This window comes from Polyodon spathula, chromosome 2, assembly GCF_017654505.1.
Source record: "Polyodon spathula isolate WHYD16114869_AA chromosome 2, ASM1765450v1, whole genome shotgun sequence".
NCBI lineage: Eukaryota > Metazoa > Chordata > Actinopteri > Acipenseriformes > Polyodontidae > Polyodon > Polyodon spathula.
This window is the reverse complement of record NC_054535.1, coordinates 97,420,351-97,447,244: the sequence shown is the minus strand read 5'-3', so window position 1 is coordinate 97,447,244 and position 26,894 is coordinate 97,420,351. Positions and strand designations below refer to the sequence as shown.

The 26,894-nt window shown below is 35.4% G+C and overlaps 1 protein-coding gene across 1 annotated transcript in view; it reads right to left on the bottom strand.

The window, feature by feature from the left end:
* Positions 1 to 26,894, bottom strand: part of LOC121304672 (potassium/sodium hyperpolarization-activated cyclic nucleotide-gated channel 1-like) — a 63,721-nt gene that overhangs the window by 19,381 nt on the left and 17,446 nt on the right. The window contains 3 exon segments of the mRNA XM_041235940.1: positions 3,207 to 3,353; positions 11,387 to 11,605; positions 22,058 to 22,219. Coding sequence (XP_041091874.1) covers positions 3,207 to 3,353; positions 11,387 to 11,605; positions 22,058 to 22,219 — 528 coding nt within the window.

The window sequence follows — 26,894 nt, the reverse complement described above, 5'->3', positions numbered from 1 at the left end:
AGTGAGTCAGTGAGTGAGCTGGGATTTGAACCGGGACCTCCTGGTTACAAGGCAGTTTTTTTAACCAACTCAGTTCCTAGGTTTTGTACGGAATTTGGACAAAAAGACATTACGTTTTCTTGTTCCGTGGTCTTGAAATAAACTCCAGGAGAACTGAAACTTACTGTCTTGATAAATTTAAAGACGTTTAAACAAAAAATCATGCTTTGCCAGGTGCCCCTAAATTGTTTCTTGTAATGTGATAAGCTTGTTTATATTGGTTGTGCACACTAATTAGTTTTTAATAATAATAATAATAATAATAATAATAATAATAATAATAATAATAATAATAATTTTAATCTGAACAGGACTTTCCCGGTTAAAGGTTAAATAAAAATGGCATCTTAAAATATCAATATTTTTAACCTTTGTCCATGAATTGACACAAAATTTAATTAAATGTGTTTTTTTTGTTTTGTTTTTTTTTTTACTTTTAACAACTCTACAGCCATGACTGCTGATATTTTGCTGAAAAACACACTCTATGTGAAAGAAAAGCAGTAAGTAAAATGGAAACAAAGTAAAACCTGTGTGTGGTTATCAGCCCTTACTAGTGAAGCACAGGAAGTATGTTTTGCATCACATCTCTCACGCAGCCAAATGATTGTATTTCAAAATTAATGTAAAATAAAAACTGTCATTATAGTAGCATTGCTTGTTTTTTTTTTTAAACAAGGTAGGTTGCATGCATTTAAAGGAATATTGCTTTAGTTATATAAACTCCCTCAGTTCACTCCCCTTTGGGAACCATGCTCATTAAATGAATAATTGTACATTCAGTTCTGCTTATTATCTGTTATGCCTACCAGATCTGTAGTAGCAGGGACTTTGACCCCAATCATATACTGCGTACAATAAATCAGATCCTAGTATCCAGCTCAGAACTCCATGGGGAAGCAGCCTTTGGGCTTCATCTATTTAAGGCCTTTAGTTTGTCACGTGGCTATTTAAAAATTGACCATGTGCTGCAAACTTTCAAGGATGATAAAAACATAATATTAACTTCTAACATTGTCTTACCTGGCAGGCATTATCCATGTATCAATGGCATTTTGTTCTGAGCACTCACAGTAATCACTTGGGAACAACAATGAGAACTGACTTAATAGGGCTACCTGCGTGGCGTTGTCATTAATTTATATCATTTACTGCACTGTACTTCTTTAAACTGTGCAAAGAGCAACATCCTTATTGTATAAATTAAAGAAACAAACTTGCTTACAAAAGTTACCTTCAGGGTTTCCAATGATACGTGTTAATATATGTTAATTAAGGAACAGAACCCTAGTAACAGGGCATAAACTGATTGGTAGTTAACCATGTTAGGAAGGTAAGAACTGTGAGAAAAATAAGCCCTGTCCACTTAAATTTGGGATTTACGGATGAAACTGAGGCTTCTAATAATAGTGATGGTCAATGTAAGATTGGCAATACCTTTTTCTACAGATTAAATTTCTCTTTTCAATCAATTTAAGAATTCATATATAGTTTATACAAATGTGCAATATTTATTGTTTAAACTGTATCTGACAAAACACTGTTGGGGTACATTTGATATTGGTTATCAATAATTAACTGTAAATATTCCCTTCTTTGATTCCTGTAATCAATTACCATAGTCACTTGCACAGCTTCTGGATCTTCCTCATTGTATATTGTGGGGATATGTAGTTTGCTGTGTCCTTTTGGAGTTTTAACATTAATTCAAGTTTTAACAATCTTTTTGGTTCATCAATACATAGAGTATGAGCTTCTTCAAAGATGTACATTAAGTATATATTTGTGGTTTTTTTTCATTATTATAATTCGTTTTTTGTTCTGTCCTGAAAGGGTCTGTTTACCTTTTGTGAGCATAAGAACATAAGTTTACAAATGAGAGGAGGCCATTCAGTCCATCTTGCTCGTATGGTTGTTAGTAGCTTATTGATCCCAGAATCTCATCAAGCAGCTTCTTGAAGGATCCCAGGGTGTCAGCTTCAACAACATTACTGGGGAGTTGATTCCAGACCCTCACGATTCAATGTGTAAAAAAGTGCCTCCTATTTTCTGTTCTGAATGCCCTTTGTCTAATCTCCATTTGTGACCCTGGTCCTTGTTTCTTTTTTCAGGTCGAAAAAGTCCCTTGGGTCGACATTGTCAATACCTTTTAGAATTTTGAATGCTTGAATTAGTCAACATAAACTCCTAGGTCTTTTTCATAGATTCCTTCTCCAATTTCAATATCTCCCATATGATATTTATAATGCACATTTTTATTTCCTGCATGCAGTACCTTACACTTTTCTTTATTAAATGTCATTTGCCATGTCTGCCCAGTTCTGAATCTTGTCTAGATCATTTTGAATGACCTTTGCTGCTGCAACAATGTTTGCCACTCCTCCTATTTTTGTGTCGTCTGCAAATTTAACAAGTTTGCTTACTATACCAGAATCTAAACCATTGATGTAGACTAGGAATAGCAGAGGACCTAATATTGATCCCTGTGGTACTCCACTGGTTACCTCACTCCATTCTGAGGTTTCTCCTCTAATCAGTACTTTCTGTTTTCTACATGTTAACCACTACCTTCCATGTACACGTATTTCCTTGAATCCCTACTACGTTCAGTTTGAGAATTAATCTTTTGTGTGGGACTTTGTCAAAAGCTTTCTGGAAATCTAAATAAACCATGTCATATGCTTTGCAATTATCCATTATCAATGTTGCATCCTCAAAAAAATCAAGCAAGTTAGTTAGACACGATCTCCCTTTCCTAAAACCATGTTGACTGACATATGTATTATTGGAAAAGCAAATCAGTTTTAGAATCAACTAGTTTCCCAGCATGTGTGTGGTTCAATGAATGTTGAATACTATAGAATTTTAATTCCCAAGCATTGTATCCTTCCATGATATATCAACTGTGCTTTCTGTATTTTATTCACAAACAGTAAAAAAATGTTATAGGCCATAGTGCAATTATATTGTGAGATCATCATACCTTCTTTAAACAAAAACTAGATTTGTTTTCCAATTATATATATATATATTATATATATATATATATATATATATATATATATATATATATATAATATATATATAAATATATATATATATATATATATACTTAACATAAAAAAACAGTTTAATATGTCACTGCATAACAGCAAATTCTGACTTACCTCGTTGAGAGGATCGTTTAACTCACTCAGAATGTTATCTTCGTCAAAGATCTTGCCTTGATAGCGATGCTCATAGTAATCATGAATCTTCTGACGCATATCAGCAGGCAGCTTATGAAAGGACATGTACTGTTCCACTTGCTTGTACTGTAAAAAAACAAAAAAAACAAAATAAAACCCATTAAACTATTAAATTAGTAAACCACTAAAAACGGATACATTAGTTAAAGGTTTCTACTTCTTACATGCAGTGCTTTAAGATATGTTTGTACATCTGAAGTTTAAAAAGTGTACAGTAACAATGGATATGAGGCCATTCAAATCATATGGCATGGCCATGGTTAAAGATCGTTAGTACGAAATTAAACACATATTTGACAGTCATTCTTTTGAAAAGCTTTTTTTTTCCTTTTTCCAACCCTTGTTACTATGCAACAATGAGTATCAGTAAAATATGTGCAGCTTTTATTTGTGCAACATCAAGGTTGAAAAGTGAACATGTCAAATCAATGTTATGTTTCCATGCATCTCATCAAGATTTACAAAACATAAAAGTCAGTTACTAAAACTATTGGTTTGCTATTGAATAACTGTCCATGGTCAGGTCATGTTCTGTGGCAGGCAAATCCAACTTAATTATCTCCAAAAGGGATGTGAAATATTTTTTACAGGCTTACTGAAATTGTATTTGTTTTGCAGATTGAAGCGACTGACTTACATAAGAGGCAGACTGGCAGTACCCTATTTTGAAGAAAGGAAGCAGGTGGCAGGTGGCAGGTGGGATGCAGGGAAACCAAGATGTCCCAAAGGGCGTATTGTGCTGCTTTGACGGTTCAGCAGACTTTCCTGTACAAGCTATTCTTCAACATAATTAACTACCTGCAAATATTAGCTGGGACTGCAAAAGTGTAACAAACAGTGGAAATTCAATTTTGACTAAACATTAAACTTGTATCTGCCTTTACAACACAGAATAAAATATAGTTAAAATAAAATCAGAATTCAGCTTTTTAAATAAATTAAAAAAAAAACAACACATTTGCTTAATGATTATGGAATTTACCAGTTCTCAGCTGCAATGCATTTCAGCTTTTTCTACTTGTGTGCACTTCACGTACAGTACTGGTACAAATTATGGAAACAACGAAGGATTTACATCAAGACTAGGGTTGGGTATTGTATTGCCCTTTTTCTTTCACTCAGACATCTTACTTATTAAATAGCCTGGTATCTCTCAAGATAATCGTCTCTTTAAAAATATGTTCAATATTTTACTGAGCAAGACATTTTACAAGGAGAAAGGTACACCAAAATGTTTGAATTTGTTTTATAGGAAGGCAGCATAACTGGGGATGCAGAGCTTGTTGCCAGATAACTTCACTCATACTACTTCTAAATGGGCATCCCTAACAAACTGCATATGTTCCACACAAATTAACAATCTGGTTCTTTCTAGAATGTGTCAGACCCCTTCCACAATGACTCAACCTATTCCAGAATTGTGCATTAGTCTTGAACCAATAAAGAATAGCTCAACACATTTTTAACACATCTCAATTTAGGGGAGATAGGCTTTTCATATATATATTTTTTTAATGGGACTTATGAAAGGAAAGCTTAGTGGTTGCAATGTTTTCCAAATTTGCGATATATAGTTATCCACAATAAAAAAACAAAAACCCAAAAAAGCAAAAAAAACATGCCAGTCTAAATCTGTGAATCTCCAGAGAAAAGCAGGGAAAAGGATTAGATTTGGTAGAGAGATATTTAGCAGTTTACAAATCATTTGTTTTGGTACAGCGATACATATGAAACAGCGATACATATGAAAAATATATATTTTTTTCTTCCCTAATTAACCCCTATGTGGCCCAATACAACTCAATTAATGACTTTGTAACTCTTGTAAAAACAGGGGGGTGACGACACCAGATAACTCCATTGTGTACTTAGCCCCTCAAAATATTAAAAGCTTGAAGACACAAACACACTTATCACTGGGTGACACAGGCTTTCTTTTCTGTACTGCAGCTTTATAAATGCTTAGAGTAAGTAACTTAAAGTAACATTTAATTGATTTAATACACCCCTCTCACTTTGTTAGGAGGTTTTCAATCATTGTTTATGGTTCTGAGACCTTTTACTCCAATACTGAGTAATCATGTTTCTATATATACTGTAAGTCTTTACCTGGCTTTGATCTTTCCAGAGAATCCAAACTGTAGTTCAAATGTATAACATCTTGAAAAGAATGATTAATTCTGTTCATTACCAGCAGTTTAGTAGCTCAAAAAAAACAAAGCTCAAAGCCAGGTAAAGACAGCTATAGAAAAATGTATAATAACTCAATATTTACAATACAGTGATTGAAAACATTTTACAAAGTGTGGTAAAAAAATGACGTGTTAAGCAAACTTATAAAAAAAGTCAACAGCAATACAATGTATGATATAAGCTTCAGTATAGGGGATTTAGGTTAATTAAACATTAACTATATGTGACACTCAGTTTCACAATCTATGTTAAAATGACTAACCGAGTGTGAATGCCTTACGCTTTTCGTTGAACTAGGAAAAGGGATAGGGGCGTTTTTGTAGATTTGTCTTCTTTTATTTCATTTAATAACCTTGTAATTGCAAGGCGTATTTATTTGTTATATTTTGAAATCCCTGCTACATTCTTTTGTGCTGGGTATTTTTACATTCTTCATAACACATACATTTTGTAGCACTGACACTATTGTGAGGCAAATAGCATCTCATCTACTGAAGTAATTGTGTGAGTGTCTGCATTGGCACAGGTACAAAACAACAGAATGGATGGCAGTTGGCTACCTAGTAGAGCTTTATCCTAGTAAATGAATACCAGCTTAGCAGACTGTTGCTTGTAATCAGAAACCCAGAGACAGGTCCCAATAATAAGTAATCTATAGGATAGGACAGAGGCAATGTGAAAATAGAAAAAAATCAAACAAGAGGCTGTCCTTGCGTTCCATCGATCTACAGTCTAATTGCAAGGTGATAAGACAAGGTTTTGTTTGAGAGAAATCGATTTACATTCGGTATACAACAAAGTTGAAATCTATTGTTTGAAGTTTCAGATTTCAAAAGGAGATCCGAGATATTGGTGGCATTTTGCCCTGATCCCCAGGATGGGGTTTGCAAATACATTGATCAAATATTCAGACTCTCTCTGCTAATCTCTTTTCATCCGCTGTGGTGATTTTATAAAACATGCATGTGGCTGGAGTTCAGATACCCTCTATTTTTATTTTCCAGTATGAGGATTATGTTTTTTTTTTTTTTTTCTGAAATAGGGAGAAATAATATTACCTTCATTTAAAAAGAAAAAAAAAAATTAGTTTTGTTCAAAAATACATTGCCACATAACGGTGTAATAATATATAATTATATATAATAATTAATAATAATAATAATAATAATAATAATAATAATGCATAATAGAAAAACACCACGATGAATTTCCTCACACTATTCAGTCAAACTATATTTGCATATGCATATGTGGGTAATATTGGCACAAGTAGACTTTAACAGACTAAGACTGAAAGCCAAATGCTGATATAACCCGTACACAGAGGTTTGATTTGTTTTCTAATCATTACCAACCTTTATTTAGTTCAGCCAATTTCTTTGAAAAGATGGAAAAGGCTGATGAAGAGAATACTGTTAAGGTGACATCAACCATGCTTATATGGAAAATCCAGCACAGTAAAAACTGAAAGTGGCATGGTTGGTGTCATGAATAGGGTTTCTCTGTAATATGTAGTGTAATACAGAAGGCACATGTGCACTATGATTTGCTAATAGTTCCTGAGCAGTCTATAATATAAATTATACAGTGATCTCTTTGTAAAATATAAAATATCATAGTGTAGTATGTAATGGGCAGACAGGCACAAACCATGAACAAAAGTCCACATTTTAAATGATTGCCATAAAATGGGGTTTACTGGTGAAAATGTTATTGGCATAATGGACTCCAAGTCATCCATTATACACTATATTAGTAGTCGTACTATAGTATTAAGGCTCCTTAATACAAATCAAACTATACAGGTTGGAAAAGTGAACATGACTATTATTTACTCAACTAGTTACAAAGAACTAAGTGCTACTTGAAGGCAAACGCTACTGCTTTAATTGAGTAGTAATTATTACAAACTGATTATTAGCACAGGTAGATTTAAATTAGTTGTCAAAGCACTGCTGGCTTCTTCATGATGTAATTGCTACTTACAGTATTTATCTAGAGTTCAGAATAAGAGCACGTCATTTTTTTAAAAGTTTAGGCTCTCAGCGCTTGTAAAGGTTTTTAAACTCAGCAACCCTCAACAGTTTTTATGTAATACAGTTATTCTTTTCTGTTAGAGGATTCAGTAGCACACTCCACTGTGCATCCTAAAGCTGTCTCCTCGAGTTTCACACACAAGAGAATAAATTATAAAGACAAGTTGACATTACACTATTTCAATGTCATGCCCCCCCCCCCCCCCCGGTGCATATGCTGGCTAATTTTATTAACCATTTTAAGGACTGGATGTCATTGTAACATGTTCATATTTGGGATACATTTAGGATTATCAATACTCAGTATTTATCAGTGTTTGTTTACATATTGGTTGACCCAGCCATTACATTTCTGTAGTTAATAGTACCAGGGAATCCTTTAAGTAAGCACTAACCCACGACAGGGTGAATGGTAAGACATATCTTCCGTATGCCTGGGTGCATTGTGAGGCACGAGGCCAAAGGCTGATATATGAGTTATCGCACACCATGGAGTGGGTTAATGTGCTTATAAAAGTTTATTTTGTAAAAAGAAAACAAAAAACAATAGAATTTGAAACTTTAAATGAAGTTTTATGTAATGTATCCACAGGTAAGTGTAATTCTACTTCTACTCACAAGCTCATCTCATTAACTAACTCCAACAGTTTACCATTAATTTTGATTGTCCGTTAACTAGAACAAACCCTTCCCTATATCGAACAAAAGGCTTGTACTCCAACAGGTTCGGTATAGAGAGGTGTACCGTGTTCAATATAGGTTTGAAAGGAAGTAAAACTGTACAAAAATGAAAAAAAGAAACAAAACATTTTTTTGTAAGTACACAGGTGTTTTAAATGATTACATTTACTTTTCTTTCTATACAGCTGAAGAATGTCTTTCATTCAAAATGAAATAATAATTTAAACATTTTGTGTACATACAAAGATAACTTAATGTATATCTATCCAGCCTCAAATGTTTGTTACATTACAAACCCACATAATGTCATCTATACAATACACTACCATTCCAATTTGCAACTGGACCATAAATATCTAATAAGATAACAAAGTGGTTGTTTTATGCCTTTACTAAAATGAATCTACAGAAAAGACATACAACAGTGTGACGAGGTACACCCTGCCCCTGTGTGTATTGTATGATTTTGTATTAATATTATTTAAATGTATTGTTTAGTTTATGAAAGCACAGCGTTTTGTTATTGTTAGTTTGCAACATGGATAAGGTTAAACTTCCCCACCTATGCTAAACTCGTGTAGAATGTGACTAGAATTAGAAACTATTGCTAATCTGGAGACGATTAAATGTATAAAAACCCACAGCTGTAGAGGCAGAACAAGAGAGCGAGACAGTAAGAATTAAATTATCAAATATAAACAATTGCTACCCATCTTGGCTTTAAACCAGCACACCACTTGTTTGATTTAGTGTTGGCTTTGTTTTTTGTTTTGGCCAATATGCTGTTTTGTTTTGTAAAGTGTTTCTGTTTTGTTAATTTTTTATGTATCAATAAATCTTGCGCATCAGCGCTTTCATTACCACAGTCTTGAGTTACTTCTTCCTGGTCTGACGTCACTTTAAAGCCATCCTGTACACAAACATTCATTAAGAATAGGTATAATGTATTAGTTTAGTTTATATAAACTAGTTTTAGTTTATATAAAAATATAATAAACCAGACTTACCCTGGACAACACGTTATTAAAAACAAATAATTTCAGGAGCTGTTGGAATACCAATTTAATATTTAATTTGCATTTAATTTACAGCTTTAGCAGCAGTGACCAGACATGACCAAGAATAATGCAGTATTGCGGTCTTTTGATATACTTTGTTGATTTAATTTAAAAGCAGGCTGTGGTAGGGTAGCATCACAGCCAAGACTGGTGTTGTCAAGAAGGAGGCCTAAAGACAAAACTTGCAAGGTTTAATGTGCTCTCTTGCGCACTTTAATACAAAAATAATAAACAATAAACAAAACAAATAGGCACAAGGGCCAAAAAAACAGTGCAACAAAATTATATATATATATATATATAATATATATATATATATATATATATATATATATATATATATATATATATACCGCAGTTATATATAGAATATATATATATATATATATATATTGACCGTGCGCAGTGTAGACCGAGCCAGTGTAGACCGAGCCGCCACTTGCAGGTACATTGTTTTGTACATATTATAATGTGACTTTGGAACAAATACAGTCAATCGCTTCATAATCACATATTAAACAAAAGAATACTACAGAGGCTGCTAAACAGAACGTAAAGCAAATAACAGCTTTCAGAAAACAAACTGGAAAGTCAGCGCAGACAAAAAGTATTCCTGTCGGTTGTAACCAAGTTAATCAGTACTACATGTATGATCTAGAACAGCCACCTCGCTTCAAACAACACGCTGCTCACTTTTTAAACACAGTTAGAATTTTAGACCCAAACAGACACATCGTCTTTCTTTTGACTCAGTACTAATAAAATAAATTCCTGGAATGGACAAACAACATGACAATGAACGTGCTTGCATATATGTCCTTTATTAAATAATGTTAGATGCCCTTGGGTAACTGAGTTCTGGGACTGTTTCTAATCAAGTTCTGCATCTGTATGACTTGGCCTACACTTCCAACCAATTCAGTGCATGCAGAACGTGCATTCTTAATGTACGGGCCAGTCTTCACAACACATACAGAGAATGTTGGCATCAACTACTGGAGGAAGTTGCATGCTTGCCTTTAACAAATGACAGCATTCTGTTTTAGTAAGGAAGCAAGTACCACTATTTTTAGGCTTTATAGTGCTCTGAAATATTAGCTACTTAGGGTTATTTAATGTTTCAACAGGTCCGCGAAATATCCGCAAATTCCCAATTTTATTCCATAACCTACCCATAAAAAATATGTAAATTTACTGCAACTTAAGTAGACCCCTACTTATACTCAATGGAGGCAGAGTATTGCAGGAGGGTAACTTCACCTTGAGCCTCACAACCCACTTGAAGTGTGGTGTTATCCCAGCACAACACACTCCCTAGCATGGGTTATTGAAAGAAAGATCTACTGTACAGTGCATGCAAAACAATGTATTTCATAAAAATATACAACTCCAGCTTAAACAACATTGTACAGGTTTCCTTGATCTGGTAGCTTGATTTTCTTGTTCTTTTCTGCTTTTAGTTTAGGTTTACATTGTGAGTATTTCAGATAAATCATAAGTGGACTAATTCTCTGGCTGACTACAAGAACATTGTATCTGTACAATTCCAAAAACTGAAGAAAACATCTGATGGGTGATTTAAAACTTAAAATGCTCCTATTAAAGAATTATGATTTGTGTCAGTTAATTTTATTTTTTGTTTACTGTTTAAAAAGTCCAGAGGCCTCCTGGTCTTTGTTCCACTTGTACCCTAAATGACTTAATTAAACACATGTAACCTCCTTCTAGGTCTAATGATTTAACTATTATTGGGACTTAGAAAACCTGGTACACTCAACACCTTGAAGACTGTATTTGTACACCCCTGATGTACATAAATGAATGCAGAACCTGCAAGTTCTACAAGAAGAAAATTAAACAAACCCTGAAATTTCAATCCTACAAAACCAAAACCAAACTGAAAACAAATATTAGACCTTCTGCACAAAATGTTGAATTTTCTTAGACCCTGTTCAATTAATTTGTATTACAAAGGCAATACAATCTAAAGCTTTTTTAAAAATACATAATTCTGTGTTTGTGTTATAATACAAAAGATAATGCTTTAATGCTGATAATGAGTGGATGTCTTAGACCATTAGTGCAGTAGAAACCAAAAACTAATGAAAAGCAAAGCTTTGGCAGTTGTTACCTTCTCCTGATACTGTCTTCGCGAAGAGTCCAATGACTGAATAAGTGCTGTGGCATGACCCACGAACATGGCGTAGCACGTGGCTCCCACAATCATGCTCAACATGGTTATCCAGAGGTCGGACATACTGACAGGGGCACGAGCACCATAGCCAATGCAGAGCATGTGGCTCATAGCTTTGAAGAGTGCATATGAATACTGCTTTCCCCAGGAATCATTCTGCAAGACAAAAGGGGGGAAATTAAAGTCGGCAAATGTATGGCCTTTTCATCCCCTGTGCTCAACTGTGCTGGATTACTAGTTTTCGAAAGGACATTCTGCCAATATTTCCTTCATGCATGAGAGGAAAGCCATAGCAGTTAACATTCACAGTCTTAAACACATTTCCTATAGGAACTTGATGGCTGTAAACATTAATGGTCAGCAACTATTACTCCCATTTGCTTTTCTGTCAGTTTCGTCTCTACAGCCACATTGTAGAGAAGAAACTGACAGAAAAGGCTTGCACAGATTTCAGCAGATTTAAGTCAAACAGAAACTGTAGCAAAGACTAATAACAAGAGCGCACAATGCACACATTTCTCAGAATAATGAATCTGCAATGTCTAGTCAAGGTGATCTATGCTTACATCTGTTCATCATATTTCAAAGAGTTATCTAGAATATTGTTTGTTCTGACCACTCAGGCTAAGAGTGTGCAAATACATGGTGACCCTTCTTTTTGCCATTGCCTATGGGAGGCAGGGAAAGTTTAGTCCATAATCTACACCAAAAAAAGAAAAAAATGATATGAATACATTTTTGATGTATACAGTACTGACTTTTAACTGTATTACAGTAATAAAAAATAACATGCTTTTGCATATGGTGCTTAAGCATGAGACATAACAAGTACTACACAAAATGGAGCTACAATTATATCAAATGCAGCAGTGATATGTGCTATATGAAAAATGTCAGAACATTTGAGAGCAGCATACCAGATTAATTTCACTCTGCACTGTTTCTAAGCTGTGTGACCAACTGCAGAATATCCATGTGACATACAGTAGACAATATATCAAAGTATTAATGTGCTTCTTTTCTTTGAACATACTTAACCCATTTAACTGTGATGTGTTCCTGTTTCAATAGAATTCACTCATGGATTAAACTGATGCCAAGAACATAGAAGTGATCGTAATACTTGACAATAAAATCCATATTCAGGATAGAAGTAGTATTTGTTATAATTTTCTTGGCAGTTTATATATTATCCAATAACGTGAATGGCAGTATATGCAAACATCAATTACAATTATGAAACAAGATTAATAAATGTGATTAATAACTTCACTTTAGTTCATATTGAAACATATTAATAGCTTCAAATTAGTCACAAAAACGTATTAATCATAGGCATCAATTGGATTTTTAAATTCATGTTGCATGAAAATGCTTCTATAAAAAAAAAAAAAATTAACACATTAGCCCACAGCACAAATGTATTCAATACAATCCATAAGCAAAAACAGCATGTATTCATGAATGCACTAACTATTAATTAAGATTGTTTCAGTTATTCAGCACATCCATATTGAACATTAGATTTCATTTTTTTTAAACTGAAATTCATAAAACAAATTATTATTATTAGGCTTCCAAGCAAGGCTGGGATGCCTATTGTTATTGTTAAAGTTTTTTTTTTTCCCCCCAAAACTTCAAACTGCTGCTGCTTGAAAGCTGTGTGACTGATCAGGTTCTGACTTGGCAGGTAACAAGCTGGATACATTGGCTGTCAGATATTGTAAAAACTGAGCTATTGGCGCCCTGACACATTTTTCGATAAAACCTTTTCAAATCATCTTCTTGGGAACCGGTGAAGCGATTTATTTGAAACTTGGCATATATCATCAGCACCAAAAACCTGCATCAAGTTTGCAAAGCAGAAGTTGCTGTGATAAATTTTAATGTCAAAATGGCTGCCACCAATCTTATCGAAATGCGCCCCTAACAACAAACTGCTGCTGTTTGAAAACCATTTGACCAACAAATTTAGTAGTTATCATCCCAGTAACAATGGGATACAAATATGTGAAAATGGTGATGTTTTATAAAACAAGATGGCCGGCAATTATACTTTTACATTTGAAATTTAGACCTGTGTCAGTTGACAAACGATTTAATATCAAAATGGCTGCCACCAATCTTGGTATATATATATATATATATATATATATATATATATATATATATATATATATATATATATATATATATATATATATAGCGACAGCACAAATTGGTGTAAATATTCTGGAACTGAATAAAAATACATTAATATATTCATGTTTCCCTGAAATGTGTAATGATGCTAATATGTGACTCTGACCTCAGATGTTGATTAAGTAGGCTGTGTGGTCCAATGGTTAAAGAAATTAGCTTGTAATGAGGAGGTCCCCGATTCAAATCCCAGCTCAGCCACTGACTCATTCTGTGATACTGAGCAAGTCACTTAACCTCTTTGTCTTTTGGATGAGAGATTGTTTTAAGTGACTCTGCAACTGATGCATAGTTCACGCACCCTAGTCTCGTATGCTGTAAAGCGCTTTGTGATCGTGATCCACTATGAAAGGTGCTATATAAAAATAAAGATTATTAAACATTAACTAAATATATACCACACAGTACATAAATTATATATTTAATTGCGTTGAAACATGTATTTACCTTTTTTAACTTAATGTTAGTCAATATAATTGCGATACAAAGCATTCAATATATATTTGTCATATATAGATATTGTCTGAGCGGACTCATGTAAATTATTTGCTTGCAAAGGACGCTGGGGGTTGGGATTTTTTGTGTGGAAACTGTCATTAATTGTTGATTATTACTGTGTTGTGATAGATGCTCAAGTTATTGTTTTACATGTTTACTGTTCATTTGGAAGTATTTCTGTGATTTGTTGTTAATAGGTGAAAATCACCCTGAGTGGGGAGGTGCCTCTGTGCATGTGTTTGTGTTAGTGAGCGGTGAGTCACTGCTCTCGGCAATCTGCCAAATAAATACTGCTGGTGTTTTAAAAAGAGGTGTTACTTCCTTTATTCATCCATAAAAGGGATTTGAAGTGCTTTGCTCAGCTACAATGTTGTTTGTTTTTTTGTTATGTGTTATGTACAAGTACATATATTTTAAATTAAATATTTCAAATGCTTACTTTCTTGCGTTCTCTCTTGCTTTCCATGCACCTTAAGCCTGATACCTGTTATTAGCTGCTGCTACAATTTGATGTATTGTTACTATCATGTCTTCTGCACTTTCCAATGTATTTAGTGTACTATGTCATGTATTTTGCTACTGTCATGTATTATGCACTTTCCACTGTATTCAATGTACTATGTGTTATGCTACCATCATGTATTATGTACTTTCCACTGTATATCATGTATTATGCATTTCTCTATTTGAAGTATTATGGATTTTCTTGTATTTATTGCATCTTGTAAAGCACTTTGTGATGGTGTTCTACTATGAAAGGCTCTATATAAAACAAAGATTGCTTGATTGATTGATACATCATGTATTTTTCTCATATGGATTTTATATTTCTCAATATATTTACTTTATATTTTAAAATCATTAACGATATAGTTAATAGATATACAGATGTAGACAAATGTTTAGTTACTGAACCAGAACCAGATACAGTTGGCCTTCCTGGAGGGTTCTGCATAGACAGGTTTAATTGGGAATTTTATTAACAAAAATGTAAATTCTTGCCTTGTGTTCCAATTATTTTCACATGCAAATTTTAAAATTGAATCAATACATTCCTAAATTCAAATAGTTGGATCAAAAGTTAATGATTTATAATATTCTGGATTGGTTCTAATATGTAATTATCCAAATCTTGAATTACTATGGCACAGCCCTTATTTTTAATTATAACTTCATTAAGCTCTAAAAGCTGTCTAAGAGCTTGAATTTCCTGCGGACTGCAATTATTTTTGACATAGCATCCTTTATTTATCTTATCAAGCTTATCAATGTCTCTCTCAGCTAATTTTGATTATGTTTGAATACTAGCACTAAGGTTACATTAGGTAGAAATAAAGAGTGGTGTCTACATCCAGTAATGCAATATTTGACCATTCTTCTTTACAAAACTGTTCAAGCTCTGTCAAGTTCCTTGGGGAGCATTGATGGACAGCAATCTTCAAGTCATTCCACAAATTTTCGCTTGGATTTAGGTCAGGGCACTTACTGGGCCACTCAAGGACATTTACCTTTTTTTCCTTAGCCACTCCAGTGTAGATTTGGCTGTGTGCTTTGGGTCATTGTCATGCTGAAAGGTGAACTTCCGTCCCAGTTTCAGCTTTCTTGCAGAGGGCTGCAGGATTTCCTCAAGGACTACTTTGTACTTTGTTCCATTCATTTTCCCTTCTATCCTGACAAGTTTCCCAGTCCCTGCTGATGAGAAACATCCCCATAACATGATGCTGCCACCACCATGCTTCACAAAAGGGATGGTGTTCTTTTGGGTGATGCACTGGGTTTGCGCCAAACATAATGCTTTGCCAAAAAGTTCAATTTTAGTTTTGTCAGACCACAAAACTTTTTGCCACATGGCTACAGAATCTCCTGAGTGTTTTTTTGTATACTTCAAATGGGATTCAAGGAGGGCTTTCTTGAGTAATGGCTTCCTTCTTGCTACCCTACTGTACAGTCCAAATTTGTGGAATGCTTGGGATATTGTTGTCACATGCACTCTTTGACCAGTCTTGGCCATAAAAGCCTGTAGCTCTTGCGAAGTTGCCATTGGCCTCTTGGTAGCCTCTCTGATCAGTCTCCTTCTTGCTTGGTCATCCAATTTGGAGGGACGGCCTGATCTAGGCAGGGTCTTGGTGGTGCCATGAACCTTCCACTTCTTAATGATAGTCTTGACCATGCTCCAAGGGATATTCAAGGCCTTTGATATTTTTTTTATACCCATCCCGTGATCTGTGCCTTTCAACAACTTTGTCCTGGAGTTCTTTTGAAAGCGCCTTGGTGCTCATGGTTGAGTCTTTGCTTTGAAATCCACTACCCAGCAGAGAAAACCTACAAGAACCGGTGAATTTATTTTGAAATCATGTGACTCACTACAATTTAACACAGGTGGAGGACACTTAACTCGTGTGTGGTTTTGAAGGCAATTGGTTACACCTGAGCCCATGTGGCATAGCTTACAAAAACAAACATTACAGAAACCTGACCTTAAGGAGAAACTTTGAATTATCTTTAATTCTCTTTTAAGTACTGTAATATACAGTATGTGCATATTTTATGCATATATACATTAGCCCTTCACATTAAAACAAAGACTATTAAGCCCTTCAAATTTGAAAATGTTATTTTAAGGGAACAAAATAGGTTAACTGGCTTTACAGAGCCCTGAAATTTGTGAGGGCAAAAAAGTGACAGCAGTGACATAAATGACCCCTAATACTCATCCTCAATTCAGAATACAATGCTTTGAATACTAATTTAGATGTATTAGTGTGACATTCATTTCATCTAATTAGAGTATGTCCAATTACTAACTCAATTGCTGCTAAATGCACTATATAATACACAAAGCAACACTATACTATTTTGAGGTGTTCATGGGTTTGCATTATGCCTAGAGCTTCTATTATTTATTAATTTAATTTTTCAGTGCTTATTTTTATCTGTTGCTGATTTTTATGAAAGTCAGAATGTGTATAGTAACTTGACAGTAAATGTACACTTATGTGGTACCTTCTTTCCTTCCATAACAAAATCTTTATGGTCTCATGGGGTTTTGGTGTGTAGGCCTTTTTTTACATTCACCACAATTTGTAATTCTGTTTTAAATCCTCCATATCTTAACTGTAATACAACTTTAAATCCCACGAACAAGCCTCCATGCCTAACTGTAATTTGGTTTTCAATCTTGAAAGCAGAGTCTCTAATAAAAATGTATGAATGTGCTGCCACTCAGTAGTTGAGGCAGGTTCAAAGTATTAAGTCAGAAAGGAGATACATTGACCAGCTGCAATGGGAAGGGATTTTTTTTTTTGTACTAGTAGGTTTGTTTTTTTATAGGAAAGAGGTAAAGTCAATATGAACTGAGTAATCATTTCCAGTGTTTTTCTGGTGTTTATTGGCTATACAGAGATTTTTTTTGGCTCAAGAGAACTATTAAAGCCTGAATTATACATTACAAAACATTGGTCAAGTGAATGTATTGAAAATATGTGTTACTAATAAGGTATACTGCAGGTATTTATTTTAACTTACACCTGTCTAACTAAAATGGCACGTGCAAACAAAAAATGTGCCTTACGCAACATTCACAGAAACATCAATACAGAGGAGTGGATAGGAAGTGCATTCTCAAAGGATTTACCAATAATTGAACTCCAGTGTCCAGGGAGACATTACCAAGGCTTCATATAACCCAGACAACACGGGATATTAACAAGGAGTGCTGTAAATAATAATGTACTGTATAACTCTTTCAAATACAATTCTACATTTTGGCAGATTAGCTAATATGTATTACTTGTTGGGGTGAGTACAGTGCAAAGCTAAACTGAGATAGTAACTAAATCCATCATAGTTTTACAGAAGTTATTAATACTGTTCTGATTCAGGTAGCTGCTGGTGAATATGTTTGTACATGTCGTTTTCATAGTTACCATTAACATGGGATTACAGTGATGCAAAGACAATGTTCCCCTGTGAGGGGACTGTTTGCTCTTTACCATGAGTTCTTATTGTTTCTGAGAACGACATGGTCTCCTCAAACAACCAGCTTTAAAATCATGCTGTATCTGCAATACACTCATTCTTCAGCAATACATCAACAGCCTTGATGCACACTAATTAGGGATCCTGTTGGCACTTAGTAATTTAAATGGATGTCCATGTGCTGCAGAAATTAAACTACTTATATGAAAACAATAAAAAAAATAAAAAATAAAAAATAAGGAGCCCTACAAACTCCATTAAGTGTGAACACAAATGTCTTAAACAAGAACAGTATCAGTTCTAACCTTTGCTTTTGCTATAGAAAATAGTACAGGAATTGGGAGGTTTGTTAAGACTTGTCTTAATAATTGTCACACAGAAGTAATTACTAATGCAATTTGAAAATTATGTACATTTCTTATTTATATCAGTAATATATGAGTCATATTTCACCCAATGGCCCGATTCTGTAGAGTCCCCAGTGTTTGTTTAGCTTCTCTGAAAGTAAATCAGAAAACTAATTATTAATATAAGGTTTCCATTCTGGGTTGCAACACCGTGTACAGCATACAGATTTTCTTCTTTGTATGAGGACTTTCTAAGCAGTTTAACATTTGACCCATAGCTCAAACATAATAATGTTTTCAACTGAAAAATATATTCTATTCCATCATGAAAGAAGCATCCATTACAAAAGCTCAAATTCCAGATGTAACAAATCATTTTACAACACATTTCACACTTCTCAAGAAATGTTGTAAAAAAAAAAAAAAAAAAATTAACTGATTGTCCATATATTGGGCTTTCAGTGCCACGAATTTACAGCTCAAGGACTTTTTTTTTTTTGTTTCTGTCGTTAGCCTCTAGCCATCTTATTAAGAAACAAAAAACAACAGAAACAAGAACATATAATCCATATTACTTTGTACTAAAAAGACAGCTTGTGCATACATAGCACTAAAGATTACAGCAAAGCTTTCTTAAAACTGGGTTACGACCTATTATAAAATGAGCATGGGCATCTTGCATGTAAAACAAATCTGCAGACTTCCTATTCTACTTAATTTTAATAATTCTGTTAATACCCCTGAGCTACATGTCCTCACTTAAACCTTTCAGTATTCTGTTGCTGGGTGTGTGTGCACCACCATCCTGCAGTGATGTTTTTATATCTTTCCAGTCACGACCAGGCAATAACTCACAGCCCCAGGGAGCTAGTGTGTGTGTCAGCCTCTGCACTTCATATGGCAACCATTTTCTGCGTGCCCTTGAATGACTTTCCTTTGTGCAGGGGTACATGTAAATTTTTTCTTTTTCTTTTTTTTTTTAATAAAAAGGAAAACTCATTAAACACATCTCTGATGGAATGTAACAAATGTATTATAGTAAAAATGTCCTTGTCAGCATATCTGTGTCCTATTTTATTTATCTTCCACATATTCATAACGTTTGTAACATTATTTATTTTGTTGGCAGTTGTCCACTCACCACAGAGATATTAGTCTCTGCACATCTTTGTATCCCACAGGTACAGCGGTAGGAAACTCATTTGTCTTTCTCCTTCCTATTTTTGTTATTTTTATTTGCAACAATTACTCAGTTTACAGACACAAGCATATGGAACTATGGAAGGGCAGAAGCCCGTCTTGTAAATAGTGTGTGTATGGGTAAATAAAGATTGGGTAGTTTGAATGCAAGGGGTGGAATTAACTCCATCCCTGCTAGAACCCATGGGTGGAATGTGGCCATTCCATAATAAGATAATTAAGTGCTCATTTGGGAATGGCCACATGAATAGAAGGAAGCTAAATCCTTTGTTTGGTGGAGACATTTGGAAGGAGTGGAATCCAAAAGTCCAGTGAAGGCACTGCTCAACCTGGACAAGTGGAAGCATTCATTGGAAGTGTGTGTATTTTTTGTTTGAACCATTTCAGCCCTTGTGTCTTGTTTATTTTGTTCCTGTGTTTTTGCTTGTTTGCATGTCAAAAAAGTGCACAATAGTAGTTTAACTGCAGCTTCCTGACTCTGAGTCTCCTTCCTGATGTTATCCTGCTACAGGCACACACAATGTATGCAGATGTTTGTATTACAAGGGACTACCTAGACTCAAATATAATTGTTTTTTTTTTCAAAGCCTGTTTTATGGCTGTTATGCAATTCTAGCTAGAAAATGAAGAGTTACAACTGAATGCTGTATCAGGTTTCAGAGAAATAAACACCAGACTTGTTTTCATTATATATATAGTAATGAACATGCATTTACCCTTGTATGGGTATAATAGGCAGTGTTGTGTGATACAGAGTCTGTCCTGTCCCCTGTCAGTGAGATAAAAATCTTTAAAACCACAGATGCAAACGAGCCTAGCTCATTTGCATTGTGGTTTAGATGCTTGTTTGCGGTGCACTGTTCACGTCCAGCCTCTGCCCTGTTCCAGTGGTGTCAGGACCTGGATCTCATAGTTTGGCTGAAGATGATCACTGCCATTACAGATTCTGTCCTATCCCCTGTCGGTGAGATGAGATGAGATTAAAAGCTCTAAAAGCACGGATTCAAACTCTTTTGCATTGTGGTTTAGACGCTCACTTGCGGTGTGTGTGTGTGTCCAGCCTTTGTTCTGTTACATAGGATAGGATATGCTGTCATCATGTTTGTTTTTGAAGATATTGTTCCTGTATTTATACTGTGTGTGTGTTTTTTTATTATAAAACTAGACACATTTTATGCCCCATTTCTTATTTTCAAACAGCAATAAATGAGCCTGGAAATATAATAAAATATAATGTTTTCACAGGAGAAAATCTGTTCTTTGTTATTCATGGGTGATAAGAGAATCTGGCCTTTCATAATACAGGACAGCTTATCAGATAGTGCACTATTATGCAGAATCATTATTTTTCTATCTTCTTTTTACAAAAACTGTCAACCTCCCTTCTTTCCCATTTCTGTTTAACAGCTTCCTTAATCTATTTTTTCTTGTTTCGTTCTTTGACATCTTCTTTGTCACATCATATCCTACCTGGCTTTCCTACCTTCCCTGTCAATCATGTTTTCTCCTATAGACACTCAATCTGGCAATTCCTGTACACACAACTGGACAATTAGACCTCTCTCGTTTCTGACATGCTTCAATTTGTAGCTAGTATTTCATCAATGATTTGCTGAATTAAGCATGAGGTACAGTATGCATCATAGAGCAGCACTATCTGATTATCATATATTTAGTTTTTCTGTATAATGCACGCAGGAACATAGAATACATATTACTATGGGCCACATTCCTATTATATCGTCTGGTTTAATTCAATTTAATTCTCTTTGAAAACAGCATACAGTATTTATCATACATTATACACTGATCTGTAATCTTAAGGTCTAGAAGTTTTTTGCTTGCACATACCACTGCCACTGGCTCATACCAGTTTATATCACAGAAACAGGGTGACATCAGATATAAAAGTAATGGAAGGCGGTATTCTTTTTTATGATTTAAATAAACTAAACAACTTGTAGAACCACCTTAAAACATCTTCACACTGACATCTGAGGCCATCAAGTAAACATAGTCCATGTCCCAGAAAAGGTCAAATATATGTGCATAGTATCACCCAGAATATTCGTTAGTAAAAGTTAAATTGGTTTGCAATTGCATTTAAACATCACATTTATTGTAACTAATTACTTGAGACTCACAGAGCATACAGAAAACTGAATGAAACCTAAGGTTATGGCATAGCCAAAGCTATACTTAGTGCTATTCCCAATCCTGATTGGACTTACTTTGCATAATCGATGCTAGATCAGGCTTTAGTCACAATTAAATAACATACCCACAAGAATTCTTCACATCTATACAAACAACACACAACAATAAAATACAACTGTAAAGATTAAAAGAAAAAAAAAAAACACAATGTAAATTTAACAATACTTACAACCATACCGTTTAACGACACCCAGCAATCTGGAGGAAAATCCTGGAGTAGCGGCACTAGGAACTGGAGACAGCCGTCCCAGTGGCAAAGAAGAAGCATCATACTAATGAGATTAAATATTCTTACCACAGCACTTGCCAGGTCATAGGTCATATGGAAGATCTAAACAGAGAGTAGAAAAGAACATATTACATCTTTGCAAAAAAGAAAACATATTAAGCCTATATTGATGAAGTGTAAAAGCATAAAAAATACGCCTTTTTAAAATTATTTAGTATAAAGTATCAAAACCCACCCAACTTGATTTAAAAGCACTGTACTGAAGAAGATATGTATGTATGAAGTATTCAAGTTATGTAGGTAGTTCAAAAAAATATGTTCCACAGTCTTAAACATGTTCTCTTCACAAGTATAAATGTCATACATATAAGTAACTCATTACATACTGACTTAAACATGACATAGTTTGTAGCAAGAGAGATTTATTCAATTGCTCTAAACTGCAATAGATCTTAATCCAGATGCTAGTTAAATCAATAAAAAAGGGCATCAATTTTGGATCTGAATGAGGAGGGGTAAAAACATGACGAGAGGAATATCATAGTTTGCCAGTTAGCTTGTTTAGGGGTTACGACTCATTGGCTTTCTAGTGACACCATCATGAGGAGTTGTTGCCACATTAACAAAATACTGGACACATTTCAGCTGGGAGATAAAGTGCTTCTGTTGCTTCCCAGTTCAGATTTGAAACTCCTGGCAAAGTGGCAAGGACCCTTTGAGGTCACAGGCCAGGTCAGAGTGGTGGACTATGAGATTCGCCAACCGGGATTCTGGAGAGAAACACATATTTATCACGTATACCTCCTGAAGGCCTGGCTGCAGAGGGAGGCATTGCTAATTATGCCAGCCAATAGCGTCACATATCTGGTGCCTGATTTCTCTGCTCTGATGAAAGCTGACACTCTGCAGATTGAGGCCATTCTGAAGTCAGAACAGAGATGTCTGGCCCATTATTTGGTGGCGGCATTTCCTGATGTGTTCTTTCCTGTTCCTGGGCACACTAACGTAGCTCACCACCATACTGAGACTGGGAAATACTCAAAGAATCCCAGAGTGACTGGAACAGTCCAGTCGTGTCAGTCGACAAGCCAGATGGATCAACGTAGTTTTGCATTGACTTTCGAAAGGTCTATGAAAAATCAACATTTTATTCATACTAAATGCCCCAGGTAGGTCAGCTGTTGGAAAGATTTTTCCTGAGGAGTCTGTGTTTATTGACTCCTTTCGGGTTATACCAGTTCACCACACTGCCTTTCGGGTTTCATGGAGCTCCAGCCACTTCCCAGCGGATGATGGGCTGTATCTTGCGGCCCTATCAGCAATACGCTGCTGCCTATATGGATGATGTGGTCATTCACAGAGTGGATTGGCAGAATCATCTGTGTAGGTAGAAGCCATGTTGCAATCCTTGGGGGAGGCCAGACTCACTACTAACCCGAAGAGGTGTGCAATTGGGAAGAGTGAGTCGGAGTATTTGGGATATTGATTGGGGGGCAGACAAATCTGACCGCCGATTGCAAAGGTTCAGGCCTTGGCTGATTGTCTGGTCCCCAAGACTAAAACTCTGGTGTGCTTCTTCTTGGGTTTAGTTGGCTATTATAAAAATTGTATCCCAAACTTCATCCTGATAGCCGTCCCCTTGATGGACCTCACCCGGAAGGGTGCTCCAAATAAAGGTATAAAGGTGGACAGAGCCATGTCAGAGGGCATTTTTGACCTTGAAGGCCAAGCTGTGCAACAAACCAGTGTTGCGCAGTCCAAATTTTAGCAGGGGGGTTCTCCTGCAGACAGATGCATCTGAGACAGGCCTGGGTGCAGTGCTGTCCCAGGAGGTGGCAAGAAGGAGCACCGGTTCTGTATATCAGCTGGAAGCTCTTCCTCCACGAGAAATGTAAGCATCATCAAGAAGGTAAAATTTGCAGACCAGGTACTCCAGTTCTACCTCTTGGGATGGCACGTCACCCTTGTCACCGACCATGACGGATACCAATGCCCGTATCACAGGGTGGTACCTGGCTCTACAACCCTATGCCTTCAGGGTAGTTCACTGAGTGGGGAAACTGCACCAAATTTCAAATAGACTGGTGGTGCCATTCTGAGGGGAACAGTATGTGACAGGGGCAGGCTCTGTCACAGGCTTCTCATTGCATGCATGTCACTGCAGGAACAGCTACTCTGAATTGAGCACGACCCTCAATTTAGTGGGGTAGTGCTCGACCACTGCTTGGCCAACTTTTATTTTCTAGTTGTTTTTGAACAGTTTTTCTTTTTTTTGGCCTTTTATATTTATTATTTTCATGCTCTCCAGCACCAGCACTATCATTGCTAGTACCCTAATGGCGGCCACTTACCACTACAACTGTACAGTCAATAAAAACTGTGCACATGTGTAGCGTGTCAAGCACAATTTCTGTGTCCAGCTGCTTTTATAACAGTGAACAACCCAAGCCTCCCTTTCACATTCACCACTTCAGATTCAATGTTTTGTTACCATCATGGGCACAAATTAGTCTCCCATCAAAGATGCATACACCCAAACATATCTTTTTGTAAGCCATATAAGATGTACTGTATGATAAATAAAATTGAACAATTGTTACTCTATTAAAAAAATAAGTATGTCATTCAAATTAACTGTAAACTGGTAACATCCAGAAATAATACCAATTCAACCCGTATACGGTAATTAATTGCCAGTACCGTAAATATAATGTTTGAATCAGAGGACTGTAAGTGTCCAGTTCAATTGACTATATTATTTCATCCAAATGTACATCTTAGTGTTGGTATTTGTATGTTGTCTTCCAGTAAAAGATTTCTGGAAATAAGTAGACTATATCCACAGCCTATTTTGTAGATAAATCATATATTTATATCAATTATTTTATACAGAAAGTGGTATTCTGTTTTCAAGTACATTGTTTACTAATTGTGTTATAAACACACTGTTCTCAGGTAGTCATGCACAGCTAGGATTGTTCTTTAAGTGCATATGTTCTTTAAGCTCATTTCTCCCTAGAAACAGAGTTCCAATCAAGACAGTTTGAGTAAATGTATAATGAGGGCATTTAAAGGTCTTTGACATCAGTGTTGCAATTTTAACACTGAGAGCCAGGGGAAAGTGACATTGTAATGAACAGTACTGTACTCAATCCAAAAGCTAATGTATTCTTAGCTAAACCTTCTATTGCAATCAAAGCCTTCAAGGCCTATGCAGTGTAACATGAAGCTGTCAAATTCACATATGTAGGAAATTGCATTTGCTTGAACTGATACCCAGAAACTACATGATCAATATCAGCACCTTGAACAATGTATAATGACAACTGTATTAAACAAATATTAGGATAGACCCATATCTTATTGTGCATTTCTCATCCATTCTTTTTTTTTTGATTATTGCAGTTTAATAAAAAATAGTATAACAAATAATCAACCTATTTATGTGTATTAATTTTTTTTTTTTAATTACATAAATGTATGTAGCTTATACAGCATTATCTACATGGATGCTGATGCAACTGCTGATGATTTAGGGCAGCCCTTGTACAGTGCTATGACACACATTGCATATGATTGAAGCCTAGGATGTTCCCTTGTGTCCCTGGAAAGCACACTGCAATCCTGAGACACCTGCTGTCTCTCAATACCAAGACTATCAAGGGAAAAACTAGGGCAGGTGGCTACCCTACAATTAGAAGTGAACCTTACAGTTAGTTCTATAGCTTGTACAGTGCCTTAGGATGCCTGACATGAAAGGCGGTGTAGAAGTATTATGATTATTATCAAACCATGTGTGAATAATGTACTGTTCACTGGCTGCTGTGGAAGTGGAGTAGAGCTTTAAGTAATACAAATGTGGGGTGAAGGGCGTAAAGCACTTTCAGCCTATATAACTGCCTGCACTGGTCCACCTTTTGTGCTGAGTTGGGAAGCGCTAAATACTGATTGGTCCTTGTTGATCCTCCTTCCCTTTTATCTGGAGACAAAACACTGTGTAAAAAGTACATTATTAAACAGACATCTTATAGGGTTTTATTATTGGAAGTAAACTGAACAGAAGTACCATTAGACACAATATTCAAAGACTACAATACAGCTATACTGTAATAAAACAGCTCTTTTTCAAAATTGCTAACTATTATTTTTGTGCCTGTTATGGTAGCAGTAACAAAAATTGTACTTTCTGCAGCATTGCTTTACTGGTAGAACTTGTTGTTTGTTCTATATGTTATATATAAATTTAACTTCTAGTAACCACAAAGACTAATTCTGCTTTGTTCAACTGCTATGTGGTTTTGGAGGGACTGTAGCGAGATCTTGATGTTTGTGCATGTGTGGGTAGCTGATATTTTCTACACATTGTAGTAAATCTACTTCTCGATGCTAATCAGTTAATAATACTGACATCAGTAGACACACACACACACACTTACCTCTCGACTGCTAAGCTTGATTTAGTTGAATGGTAAGACGTTCGTCTTTGAACTGTATGGTTTGTGCTTCACACCCAACTCTTTCCTTTTCATTAAATTCAGTGGGCTAAGATGCCAATTTATTACACCATCTGTGGGTTCTTCAGACATATGTCTATAAAGATTGAGCTTGCTTGCTGTGGCACCTCATAAGCAGCAAAATGCCAACAATTACATTGTCTTCCCTAATGTCTGCTGTTGCTAACTACCAAATTTCATTTGTGTGCGACAGATAAATCCCCCCTGTATGTCTGTGAACTGGTCAAGTGACTTTCAGAAAGGATCACCTATAGTAAAATAAT